The sequence below is a fragment of the Procambarus clarkii genome, chromosome 37, assembly GCF_040958095.1.
Source record: "Procambarus clarkii isolate CNS0578487 chromosome 37, FALCON_Pclarkii_2.0, whole genome shotgun sequence".
NCBI classification, from domain to species: Eukaryota; Metazoa; Arthropoda; class Malacostraca; order Decapoda; family Cambaridae; genus Procambarus; species Procambarus clarkii.
In genome coordinates, this window is record NC_091186.1 from 21,139,846 (window position 1) to 21,152,317 (window position 12,472).

At 42.7% G+C, this 12,472-nt stretch overlaps 1 protein-coding gene across 1 annotated transcript; it reads right to left on the reverse strand.

The window, feature by feature from the left end:
* Positions 1–295: 295 nt before the first annotated feature.
* LOC138371860 (zinc finger protein 586-like) lies at positions 296–607 on the reverse strand. The gene has a single exon (XM_069336894.1). It carries the CDS (start codon positions 605–607, stop codon positions 296–298), a length of 312 nt encoding a protein of 103 aa, XP_069192995.1.
* Between the last annotated feature and the right edge of the window lie 11,865 nt (positions 608–12,472).

Genomic DNA, 12,472 nt, shown 5'->3' on the forward strand with positions numbered 1-12,472 from the left:
TATGGCAGCAAACACTCTCCTGGCGACCATATTTCTTGGATAAGTCGCTCCACACAATTGTCGCTTGGACCGTCGACTTCCTATGGCGTCACCTCTCACATATTTACGTCTAATTTCGTTATGAAATTAGATTATTTCAGAGTAAAAATAGGTTTGATCATGTTCTATGTGTAGCACCAACATTATAGTAAGTAAATATGCCATATTTCTTCATTACTTACGTAATGCTAGGACGATTTGGGTAGTTTTGGCCTGATTTGGGGTGATTGGGGTAATTCTATGGACCGCTTCCGGGTCAAATGAATCTCTTCCCACACTCTGGACACTCATGAGGTTTATCACCTGAATGTACTAACATGTGCTGTATTATAGCTCCACGTTCTCTACATTTTCTGCCACACTCGGCACATTCAAAAGGTCTTTCATCTGCATGGACCATCTTGTGCCTCTTCATGTTTGCAAGAAGACTGAATCTCTTCCCACACTCTGGACACTCGTGACGTTTGTCACCTGAATGCACTAACATGTGCCGTATTATAGCCCCACGATCTCTAAATTTTTTGCCACACTCGGCACATTCAAAAGGTCTTTCATCTGCATGCACCATCCTGTGCCTCTTCATATGTCCAAGCTCACTGAATCTCTTCCCACACTCTGGACACTGGCGAGGTTTGTCACCTGAATGCACTAACATGTGTCTCTTCATGCGTCCCAGTTGACTGAATCTCTTCCCACATTCTGGACACTCGTGAGGTTTATCACCTGAGTGTACTAACACATGTGTCCTCAGGCATCCCAGTTGACTGAATCTCTTCCCACATTCTGGACACTCGTAAGGTTTGTCACCTGAATGTACTAACATGTGTGTCTTTACGTGTCCAAGCTCCCTGAAGCTCTTCCCACACTCTGGACACTCATGAGGTTTGTCACCTGAATGCACCAACATGTGAGTCTTCATGTGTCCAAGTTGGCTGAATCTCTTCTCACAATATGGACACTCATGAGGTTTGTCACCTGAATGCACTAGCATGTGTGTCTTCATATTTCCAAGATGACTGAACACCTTCCCACACTCTAGACAGTGGTGAGTTTTCATCTTCTTTATGATAGATGCAGTTTGTGTGAAGGTTTTCTTCTCTGGATAACTGCACGAGTGGTGATGTTGGGAGACACGTCACAGTGGGATGTCAATGTTGACGGTTAGGCAAGGCTTGAGTGTTGTTGCTTAGAATTAGACTTGATGCCAGCACTTGGCGGTCAATAATGGTGCTTTTTCTTGATGATAGGTGCAGCTTGGGTCAAGGTTTCTCTTGAATGCTCACATCTGAACACTTCACCAGCTGGAATTGTTGACATCGGATGTTTAGTTTAGCTAAATGGAGTTATGTGAGCATCGGCACCCGATGCTCACAAAAGCATTCCAATATTTTTTCTGGTTCCATATCCTATTTTTCTTTCTTATTTTTTGCTTATAACTGGTTCTCTTCATTCATCAGTTATGTTTTTGCTCATCTTTCCCAATCAGAAAATGTACTTGGAATTGTTTCTTTAAATATAATAGCACAAGATTATTTAATTTTTGAAAGACACATCTCTTCCATGATAAATGCACTTCTGCGCATGTGCAGAACTAGGTTCTGAGCTGGCGGGAGTTTTAATTGTTCATTTCACCCTACAGAGTTTCAAATATTCATTACAGCTATAAGTGCAGTTGTCCTGACAATTGTTGACACCTTACATATTGAGTGAGGAGTTCGAAATGCTTTTTCACCCACAGGGTGAACTGCCTACCCGCTAAAGCTGTAAATGCCAAAACTCTGCTGAAATTAAAAATCTATCTAGAAAAAATCCTCAGGACAAATTGGGGTACCTTAAACAAGCTGACGGCTTGTTTGTAGCCTTCAGGCAAATTAACAATTTCAGACCGAATTATTTGACTTACATCTTGCACTGATATTTACCTGAGGGCCACTGACAGTATTGGCCTTGACAAGGACAGAAAGTCGGCGGCTTGTCGAAGATCCCGGGCATTTGCCTTGATAATCCTTTCCAGTTGGATTTTGAAATTCAACAAATGCGTACAAGTATTTTCTAGCATCCTTAACTGCGTCTGTGTCTCCTTTTAGACATAACTGTAACATGCTCGCATCTGAAACAAGACAAATACAACAAAATTATTAATGATGACAACAGTCTATTTTATGTGGAGTCCATCTCATGTTGGCCTTCGAATGCATGATAGATCTCATGAGTAATCCAAAGAATATGCCTTAAATGGAGTTGATTATAACCTTGGATTGCATATAAGCAGTCTGTGAGCAATAATACACAAAGAACTTCAAAAAACTTTGTAGATCTGTGGCTTAGTGAAATCTACATTAGTAATTCCATCATCAAACAATCATGCTAGAAGAGCCACACATCTATGGATCATCCAATAAAATTAGCAGACTCCTAGATGTTACTACTGCTTGGCTGAGACTCGGCTACAAGTGTCACTGGGAATTTGCATTACCTGCTGATGAAGACCTGACCAAATGCAAACTGTATCAACAAAATTATTCACACACCCTCCATCACTATGTGATGGAGTGCAAATAAATATGTGAATTCAGAGACAACTCTACAGCAAATGTTCAAGAAATGTGTAAATATTTCATTCAAAATTATCTACTACCATAACTTATATGTTTGCCAAATATTCCCAGTTTGCTAACTGTAGGTAGTAAATGTGGGTGACTAACCTTTCCACCACTGCCCACTGGTTGGGGTGGGGGGGGGCAGTATGGAGAATAAAAATTTAAATTATGAGACTAGCTCTCCACATATGTAAGTTGCTTAACTTTGAGACTGTAAGAGGACAACAATGGGTTCGGTTTCGAACCCATTGTTGAAGTAATATACATTAAGTTTTGTAACTAGCTCAACAAGACTAATTAAGCTAAATGAATTTTGGGGTTGAGTCCTGAACTCAGTATGTGCCTGTAACCCTTTCCACTACTGACGACGGGATCGATGGGTATAGGGTGCATATTAAATTAACTAAACTAAACTAAAAAGAAGTCAAAATCTACAAATCATTGAAAGTTGCACAACAAGTGGGAGCTGCAGTAATAAAGCCAACCAAATCATAGGACATCAGACGTAACTTTGTTTTTTGGGAAAAGAAGTTAGTTATTTAACGACTGTGCTGCGCCTAGTTTATTGTGAAATTCCCCCTGTGCGCATGAAATAAAGTGTTCCCAAATAATTCTTTTTTTCTTCGAAAAATGATAAATTCCCTTCCCTATGTAAAAATAAATACCAAATTCCACTTACTTTGGCTGTGGGGACGTGGACAAGGTGCGCCGTGACGTCATCAGGGGCTGGTCGCCCGTGTGTGACTCACCCAGACATGGTCGTGCGGGTCATTCAAGCACCAGGTGTTACCACAAATATATTTTAAATTATTTGTTCTATGTTTTCCAATACGGTTTTATTTGTCTTTTTTATCGTATATGATGCATATTTGTGTCCTTTACAATATGTATACAGTAGAACGTTCATAATGTTCCACAGAACTGTGATAATTGTGTCAGTATTGTGTCCACAATAAATGTTTATTGTCGCAATATTACTTGTTAAAAATTCACTAAAATTACAATATGTACAGTTTCACACACCATTTACACAGTAACACTGTATTACACACTCAGTACTTCAGAAGTGAGTAATAATCAACAAAGTAGTCCATGGTACGCAGCGCGACTTTGCTCTCATTGTACCAGGTACAATGGATTTTCGCTTCCTGTTTCTTCCTTCTGTGTGCTTGCAAATAATGCACTCACGTACACCCTTAGCATTAGTACCTGTAGGTGGTATGTTGCCAAGCTTGTAAAACATAAGGTAGTCTTGAAAAGATTACAGGAAAAGATCAATTTGTAAGGTAGTCGTGAAATATTGCTTTGTAAGGTCCCACATAGGAAAAGATTCAGCCAGCCTCAAAGAGTGTCCGTCAGTCTGGAAGAAATTCAGCCAGAATCAAATAGTGTGTGTCAGTCAAGAAGAGATTCAGCTATTCTTGAAAATATCTATGGAAAACATCACCATGAAAGTCGCTAACACTGTTCATCTATGCTACTTGTATCAGATGCATCATCACTGAACACAGAAAACGATTCATCTATGTATCATCTAAATAAATTGGAGATAGCATAGGTGGTCCAGGGTGGTGCTCAGAGCTACAATTGGATATGCTCACTGTATCGTCCTCATAGGTGCTGTATCACTTGCATCCAACCTTTGTGTTAGGTCCTTATTGCGCCTAGCTTCACCAATATTATGACTCTTATGTTCTTCACACAATAAGGTTTGAATTTCACCGACAGAGCGCGATCTTTCAACACCACGTCGGACAGCTGTTTGGGAGCCAGAAGCGCGTGCACCACCCATGGTTGCTCACTTAGTACTAACCCAGCCAGCAGCCCTAGGGCATTCTGGGAATTTTTTCCAAGATGGCTGCCTCTCACTGGAGGTCCTATGAGTTCATTTTGTACAAAACCAACCTCGCACACATTTAGAATGGGTACGAAAAAATCAGAGAGTTTTCTCGGTTGGCGCAGTTTCCCACCGACCAAGAATACTCAATTGGCGCAGTTAAGTGGTTAAGGTCCTCATTTTTACCGTACCTGAGTACTTGGAATTTATCACTGTTAAACATATTTTCTGTTGCCCAGTCGAAAACTTTATTAATATCTGCTTGAAGTTTTTCAATGTCTTCAGCTAAGGTAATTTTCATAATGAATTTGGTGTCATCTGCAAAGGATGATACGAAGCTGTGACTTGTATTTTTGTCTATATTTGATATGAGACTAAGGAAAAGCAGTGGTGCAAGGACTGTACCCTGAGGTACAGAGCTTTTAACTGCGTTTGTACTCGATTTCATATGATTGACTGTTACTCGTTGAGTCCTGTTTGACAGAAAACTGAGAATCCAGCATCCTACTTTACCGGTTATTCCCATTGACCTCATTTTGTGTGCTAGCACTTCATGGTCACATTTATCAAAAGCCTTTGCGAAGTCCGTGTATAACACATCAGCATTCTGTTTTTCTTCTAGTGCCTCAGTGACTTTGTCATAGTGATCAAGTAGCTGTGAGAGTCACGATCTTCCCGCTCGAAATCCATGTTGGCCTGGGTTGTGAAGGTCATTGGTCTCCATGAAATTGGTCACCTGACTCCTAATCACTCTCTCAAATACTTTTATTATGTGGGACATTAGTGCAACTGATCTATAATTCTTCGCTAATGCTTTGCTCCCTCCCTTGTGTAGAGGGGCTATGTCTGCTACTATAAGTGCATCTGGTATCCCCCCCCCATGTCCCAGCTCTTCCTCCACACTATACTGAGTGCCTGTGTTACTGGCACCTTGCATTTCTTTAAAAATATTGAATTCCATGAATCTGGATCCGGAGCTGAGTACATGGGCATGTTTTCAATTTCTCTTTCAAAATCTAGTACGCTCGTGTTGATATCAGTTATATTTACAGGGGTTTGGATATCACACATGAAGATGTTGTCTGGCTCTTCCACTTTCATGTTGTTTACTGGAGTGCTAAACATGTCCTCATACTGCTTTTTTAGGATTTCACTAATTTCTTTGTCATCCTCCGTGTATGAACCTTCACTCGTACGAATAGGTCTAATACTGGCAGTGGTTTTTGCTTTTGATTTTGCATATATGAAGAAGTATTTTGGATTTTTCTTTATTTCCTGAATTGCTATTGCTTTCTGTTCTAACTGCCTTTCTTCAGTTTGATATGAGTGTTTCAATTTCTGCTCAATTTCTTCAATCTCCCTATTTAAATTATTCCTTCTTTGACAGGTAAGTCGTGTCTGCTTAAGCATTTCCGTTATTTTTTCCTTCTTTTATTGTGTCATCTGCATTATCTTTCTACGTTGGACCTTTTCCTGGCTTTTCTCAAAGGAACATGTTTCAGACAGACTTGATACCCTTCTGAAGTCAGTTTTTCAATTCCTTCTGTAGGACTTGTATTACTTAGAACAGTTTTCCATGGAATGTTTGTAAGTTCCCTGTTTATTTTCTCCCAGTCTATCCTTTTATTATTAAAATTGAATTTACTGAATAACCCCTCTTGCTTGATCAACGTTTTAGGTCTATTCTGAGTATTGATGGTAGTTTGCACTTCAATGAGCTTGTGATCTGAGTATGTGGTCCCTGATTATGCCTTCATTGTTTGTAAAGACCAGATCTAGAATATTTTCATTTCTTGTTGGCTCTGATATCTGCTGGTTGAGTGAAAACTTGTCACAGAATCTAAGTAGTTCCCTAATCTGTGGTTGGTTTGGTCCTGATAGATTTCCTGGTATAATAATATTGTTTGCTATTCTCCATCTTAGGCAAGTTGAAGTCACCTAAGAAGATAATATCAGGTATCATGTTCTCCAAATTATCAAGGCTATTCCCTATTTTGTTTATCTGTTCTGTGAATTCCTTGGCCATTGCATCTGGCGGTTTGTTTATTAGCATAATAACTAAGTTTGTTTTCTCTATTTTTAATCCCAGTACCTCTACCACCTCATTTGTAATGTTAAGGAGCTCTGAGCACACAAGGTCTTCTCTAATATACAGACCCACTCCTCCATGTGACCTAATTAGACTTTCACACCAAGTGAAGTGAAGAGGGAAGTGAAGAATAAGGAGAGGGGGAACAAGTTCCTGAAAATTGCATACACGAACATAGATGAAGTGAGATCAAAGATACTGGAGTTAAGTGATGTAATACAGTTGCAGACACCAGACATTGTTGCACAAAACTTGAAGATGATATTTTAAATGAGATCATATTCCCAACAGGCTACTCGGTTTGGAGACGGGACAGAAAAATTAGGAAAGGCGGTGGCGTTGCTGTGCTGGTGAAAGAACACCTATAGGTAAACGACATAATAATTGCCAATCCACGAGAATTTGACATAATAGCACTAGAGATACGCAATCAGGATGATAAACTAACGATCATAAATGCATATTGTCACAGTAATCTCTCTAGGAAGGAGATTAGGCTGCTCCATCATCACCTATTCTACCACACCATGTCTACATATTCAAGAATTACAGTAACAACAACAACAACTAGCGCTCATATTTCTAGACAGTGTACCACCAGTCTACCTCCCTCAGGGTCCGTCAGGCTCTCGCACCTGGCGACGGCTCTTGGATCACGCCACCAGGCAAGGAATAAGTGCACCGCTAGTTTGTCTGAGCCGGCTCCCAGTTATAGTTACACCAGTGCCACCTGGACGGCCATCTTTCCACATAAATAGAAGCCAGCCACCTCTACCAGTAGAATACTCCTCAGTGCTCTCTCTGCTGGACCTGTCCTCACACTACCTTGTGTGGGTGATAGATTTACGCAACCTGGCATACAGTATTCCCGCACCATTTTATTGTTTGTACTTTAACGTAACATTAAATTGTTTGTTTGTTTTAGTTCATTTTGCACATTGTAATATTGCCAAGTCTTGAAGGAACTATTTTTATTTATTGTTAAGTCATTTTTTTTCCATAGTAAAGTATTTAAATTTTTGTCCTCTTTATGTTTTATCCTGCAGTTACTTCACTGTGAAGACATCAGCGAGCAGTCTACTTTATTTTCACTTAATTTTTTGTTTAACCCTTAAACTGCACATGGCGTATATATACGCCATGAGTAACATGTTCCACTGTGCGCATAGCGTATATATACGCCATAGGGTGCCAGGCACGATTCAAATGGCCCGCGGCTACAGGGGGTTCACATTAGCTTCCTCAGGGCTCTTGTAAACAGACGCCATTTTAAAATAAAATCGTGAGCAATATTCTCAGGTGTGAGAGTCACAGTACAGTTGGAGCAACCAAGGCTGGCGCACGCAGCTTGAGCGAACAGCATTGCTGTTCAGCTTGTGACCACAGCATCGCCGAAAAATGTCAAAATAAATATATAACTGCTATTATTTAGCGATGACAATATTACAGATGACCCCTGACTGTGATAAAAATGACCAGGATTGTGATAATAGCTGGATTGTTGTAATTATTAGCGCTGTGAGAGGAGTGATGCTGAGGGACGGAGGGGGATTGCATCGTTTACTGACTGTGTGGCCACCTGCTATTGTCTGCATTCACCATACCAGCTCAGTGGTTCTCTATGGTGAACACAAATGTAGATACTTATATATAATGTGTGTATTAGTGTAATAACAGCAAAAGGATTATGTTGGGAGGAGCCATTTGGGTGACGGAGGTGACGTTGTCTGCATGATTTGTCTGGCTGTGTAGAGGGTGGCTACTATGCTCTTTGGGCACTCTACAAGCTTAGGTGTAAAGTTACGGTGCATACAACATGTAGATAATTATATATAATATGTGTATATAGTGTAATAACACTGCAAACAGTATTGTTGGGGGAGAAAGTTTAGTGTGTGTGACCTTGAATGAGTGAGGGAGCCGCCAGCTGACTGTGTGTAGCGACAACACTTAGTGCCTGAACTAACTACTGTCTCCACTCGATCATCCGGAATATATGGGAAGGACCCCCAGCTGGAATATCACATTTTTCGGATAATGGTACTTTTTCACCTACGAGTCCAAGAGTGACCATTTCCAACTATTTTTATACTACAAACAACATAATTTGAATTGCCTTGCCACATATAATTATTAAATATTCAACTAGAAACCTCAATTTACCTTGTTGGTGTTCGTCTTCTTGATTGATGCCACACATCTTGAAGTTAAGAATTCTTAACAATTTGCATAACCTATACTAACACAACACTAAAATTAACACTTAAAATTACTGTACAGTTCATTAAGCAAAGTTAGTTTTAACTGCCAGCTGCTGAAGCCTCACTGGTTGAAGGCATTTGGGTTGCCTGTGAGGCCTCACTTGTTGAAGGCGCTTGCATGCGCCTCACTTGTTGAAGGCGCTTGCATGTGCCTCACTTGTTGAAGGCGCTTGCATGTGCCTCACTTGTTGAAGGCGCTTGCATGCGCCTCACTTGTTGAAGGCGCTTGCATGCGCCTCACTTGTTAAAGGCGCTTGCATGCGCCTCACTTGTTGAAGACGCTTGGCTTGCCTGTGACGCCTCACGTTTTAAAGGCGCTTGCTTACGCCTCACTTGTTGAAGGCGCTTGGCTTGCCTGTGGCACCTCACTTGTTGAAGTCGCTTGGCTTGCCTGTGGCGCCTCACTTGTTGAAGTCGCTTGGCTTGCCTGTGGCGCCTCACTTGTTGAAGGCATTTGGCTGCCTGTGATGCCTCACTGGTTGAACAACACGTAACTTGTCTTTAATTGCTAGGACAACCTTCTTCCTCTTAACACCTCCAGAACGACTGACTCATGCTTCCAGACATAGTCTTTGCAAAAAGTGTTTAAAGTTACTATGAAAATGAAAAAGTTATTTAAGAAAATATTTCACTAATGGAGCAGCACTGTGACGCCGCACTGGTTGAGATGTATAACAGTAACTTGTCTTTAATTGTTAGGACAACTTTCTTCCTCTTAACACCTCCAGAACGATTGATGCTGCTACCAGACATAGTCTTGGCCAAAAATGTTCAAAGTTACTATGAAAATAAAAAAGTTATTTAAAAAAATATTTCACTAATGACGCAGCACTGTGGTATAACACGAGGGATGGACGCACATGGGTTGACCAGTGTTGAACGGGTCCACTTGGGGCAGTTATAGTACGTTACGTAGGCCGCCAGGAGGAAAAAACTCACAATATTTTTTAAGGAAACTTCAGCCTGTGCACATTGCTTTTAGGAAACTTGTTTATTTGTTATTACATAATTACTAGTACTTCATTTGCTTTTAGCTATGATTAATTGTTCTAAAATTAATGGTAATTCCTGTACCAAGGTGGTCCCTCCCGACACACCCACCTACCCGGCACACCTACCTACCCCACCCCCTCCTCCACCATGCGTCTTGAGCCACAGGCAAATGGGATTAATACGGTATGGCTGAATTTTCATCCGGCCAAACCAGCTTTTATCCGGTTCCTGTGGCCATTTTTGCCGGATATTGTGATAACTTTATCCGATCACGATTTTGGCCGTATAAGGGCATTTTCCGGATGTTCAAATCACGGATAATCGCGGGTTTACAGTATATCAGCTTAGTTGTACAGTTGTGGTGAACAAAACATGTAGATACTTACATATAACGTCTGTATATTGTGAATAAAATATAAAACAGGATGGTGGGAGGAGAAAGTGGGCGAGTGAGGCGTTGTTGAGGGAGAGGCAATGAGTGGCTGGCTGGAGTGTGGCAGTCACTCCTCATTGCTTTTCGACTCTTAATACCAACTTAGTGGTTCGTTATGGTGAACAAAACATGCAGATACTTATATATAACCTGTGTATAGAGTGTAATAATAGCAAAACTATTTGTTTATTGTTTTATGAACATAATAATTGAATCACTAATATGCACACCATACTTTTGAGTAGAGCAATTATTCACCCCCCTTTTATTATATAAATATATCACAATACACACTATTGAATAATATTACTGCAAAAAACTAGGAAAAAATCAATCAGAGACATTGAAATAATTAAGTGATAATATCTTTGTGGCAACTCCCACCTGTCAGCACGGGTGACGCTGACTGGCTCTGACGACCGCTCTGTCAACGCCCACTTTTTGCCAGACTTCATCGGTCTATTGCGCCCAAAATACGTCACCTACGATTTTTTTATTATTTTTCCCGTGCTCAGGGAACACAAATTAACTTTTTAGAAGACGAAATAATTTTTTCAATTTTTTTTCTTGCACACAGGGGTGTAAATCTCCTCAGGACCCATTAGCAGCTTAACCCTTAAACTGCGGAACGCGCCTGCAGGCCCACGTCTGGTTTGCGCAACGCGCCTCCGGGTAATTTTTATTTTTCACGTTCCATTCAAAACTCCCGCGGCTACTTAGGGTTCACATCAGCTTTCTCAGGGCTCTTGTAAACAGATGCCATCTTTAAAAAAAAATCGTGGTCCACATTCCCGGGTGTTGGAGCTTCGGTAGTGAGTGAGCAACCAAGGCCGGCGCACGCAGTATGAATGCACAGCACTGCTGTTCAGCGTGTGACCACAGCATCGCCTAATACAGCATCCACTCGATTTAACGGCCTATATGGGGCTGTACCCTGGTCGTTATTTCCGGAGCTCTGGTATTTCCGAAGTTAATTGTCGGTAATTTTTCAAGTAACGTTTAGGTAAGATATATTTTATACAGACAGCCACTGGGTCCACCACTCTAGTGCTTTCTACCCTGTGACGTCACAGATTCACGGCACATTGTTTTGATTTGTCATGAGGCTGGAGTATTTATTCCGTCACTTTGTTGGACATATCTGCACAATCAAGGAACATCCGTGCACCATGTCGGTTCCAAATGTACTCGTTGTGTCAGTGATGGCTGACTGGTGGGTGGATGGGCAGCCAGGCAGGGATGGAGAGGCTGAAATGTAGGCAAGCAGGCAGAGCTTGGGAGGGAGGCAGGCAGATGCTGGGTGGTAGGCAGGGAGAGACAGGCAAGGAGGGAGGGAGGCAGGCAGATGCTGGGTGGTAGGCAGGGAGAGACAGGCAAGGAGGGAGGGAGGCAGGCAGGCAGAGCTTGGGAGGGAGGCAGGCAGGCAGAGCTTGGGAGGGAGGCAGGCAGGCAGGCACAGGCTGGGTGGTTGGCATGGAGGGAGGCAGGCAGGCAGAGGCTGGGTGGTAGGTAGATAGGGAGGGAGTGGATGGAGATGGATGGAGGGATGGATTGATGGATTGATGGATTGATGGAGAGAGGGAGGGATGGCGCTATGGTTGTTGAGGTGAAGCAGAGAGAGCGTGTGTATGGGAAGTTTGGGGGGGGGGGGGGGAAGGGGGTGTCGTCGGTGGGAGAAGAGACCAGCTCGCAACCAGATGTTTAGATGGAAGGAAGGAGGAAGGGAGGGAGGGAGGGAGGGAGGGAGGGAGGGAAGGAAGGAGGGAGGGAGGGAAGGAAGGAGGGAGGGAAGGAGGGAGGGATGGAGAGAAGGAAGGAGGGAGGGATGGAAGGAAGGAGGGAGGGAGAGAAGGGAGGGAGGGAGAGGAGGGATGGAGGGAGGGAGGGATGGAGGGAGGGAGAGGAGGGATGGAGGGAGGGAGGGAGGGAGGGAGGGAGGGGAGGGAGAGGAGGGAAGGAGGGAGAGGAGGGATGGAGGGAGAGAAGGAGGGAGAGAAGGAGGGAGGGAGGGAGGGAGGGAGGGAGGGAGGGAGGGAGGGAGGGAGAGGAGGGATGGAGGGAGAGAAGGAGGGATGGAGGGAAGGAGGGAGGAAGGGATGGAGGAAGGGATGGTTGGATGGAGGAAGGGAAGGAGGAAGGGATGGTTGGATGGAGGAAGGGATGGTTGGATGGAGGAAGGGAGCTGGGAAGGAGGGATGGAGGGAGGGAGAGATGTTGACC

Coding starts and splice junctions, on each gene's coding strand:
- LOC138371860 (XM_069336894.1), bottom strand. CDS start 607: ATGGTGCATGCAGATGAAAGACCTTTTGAATGTGCCGAGTGTGGCAAA.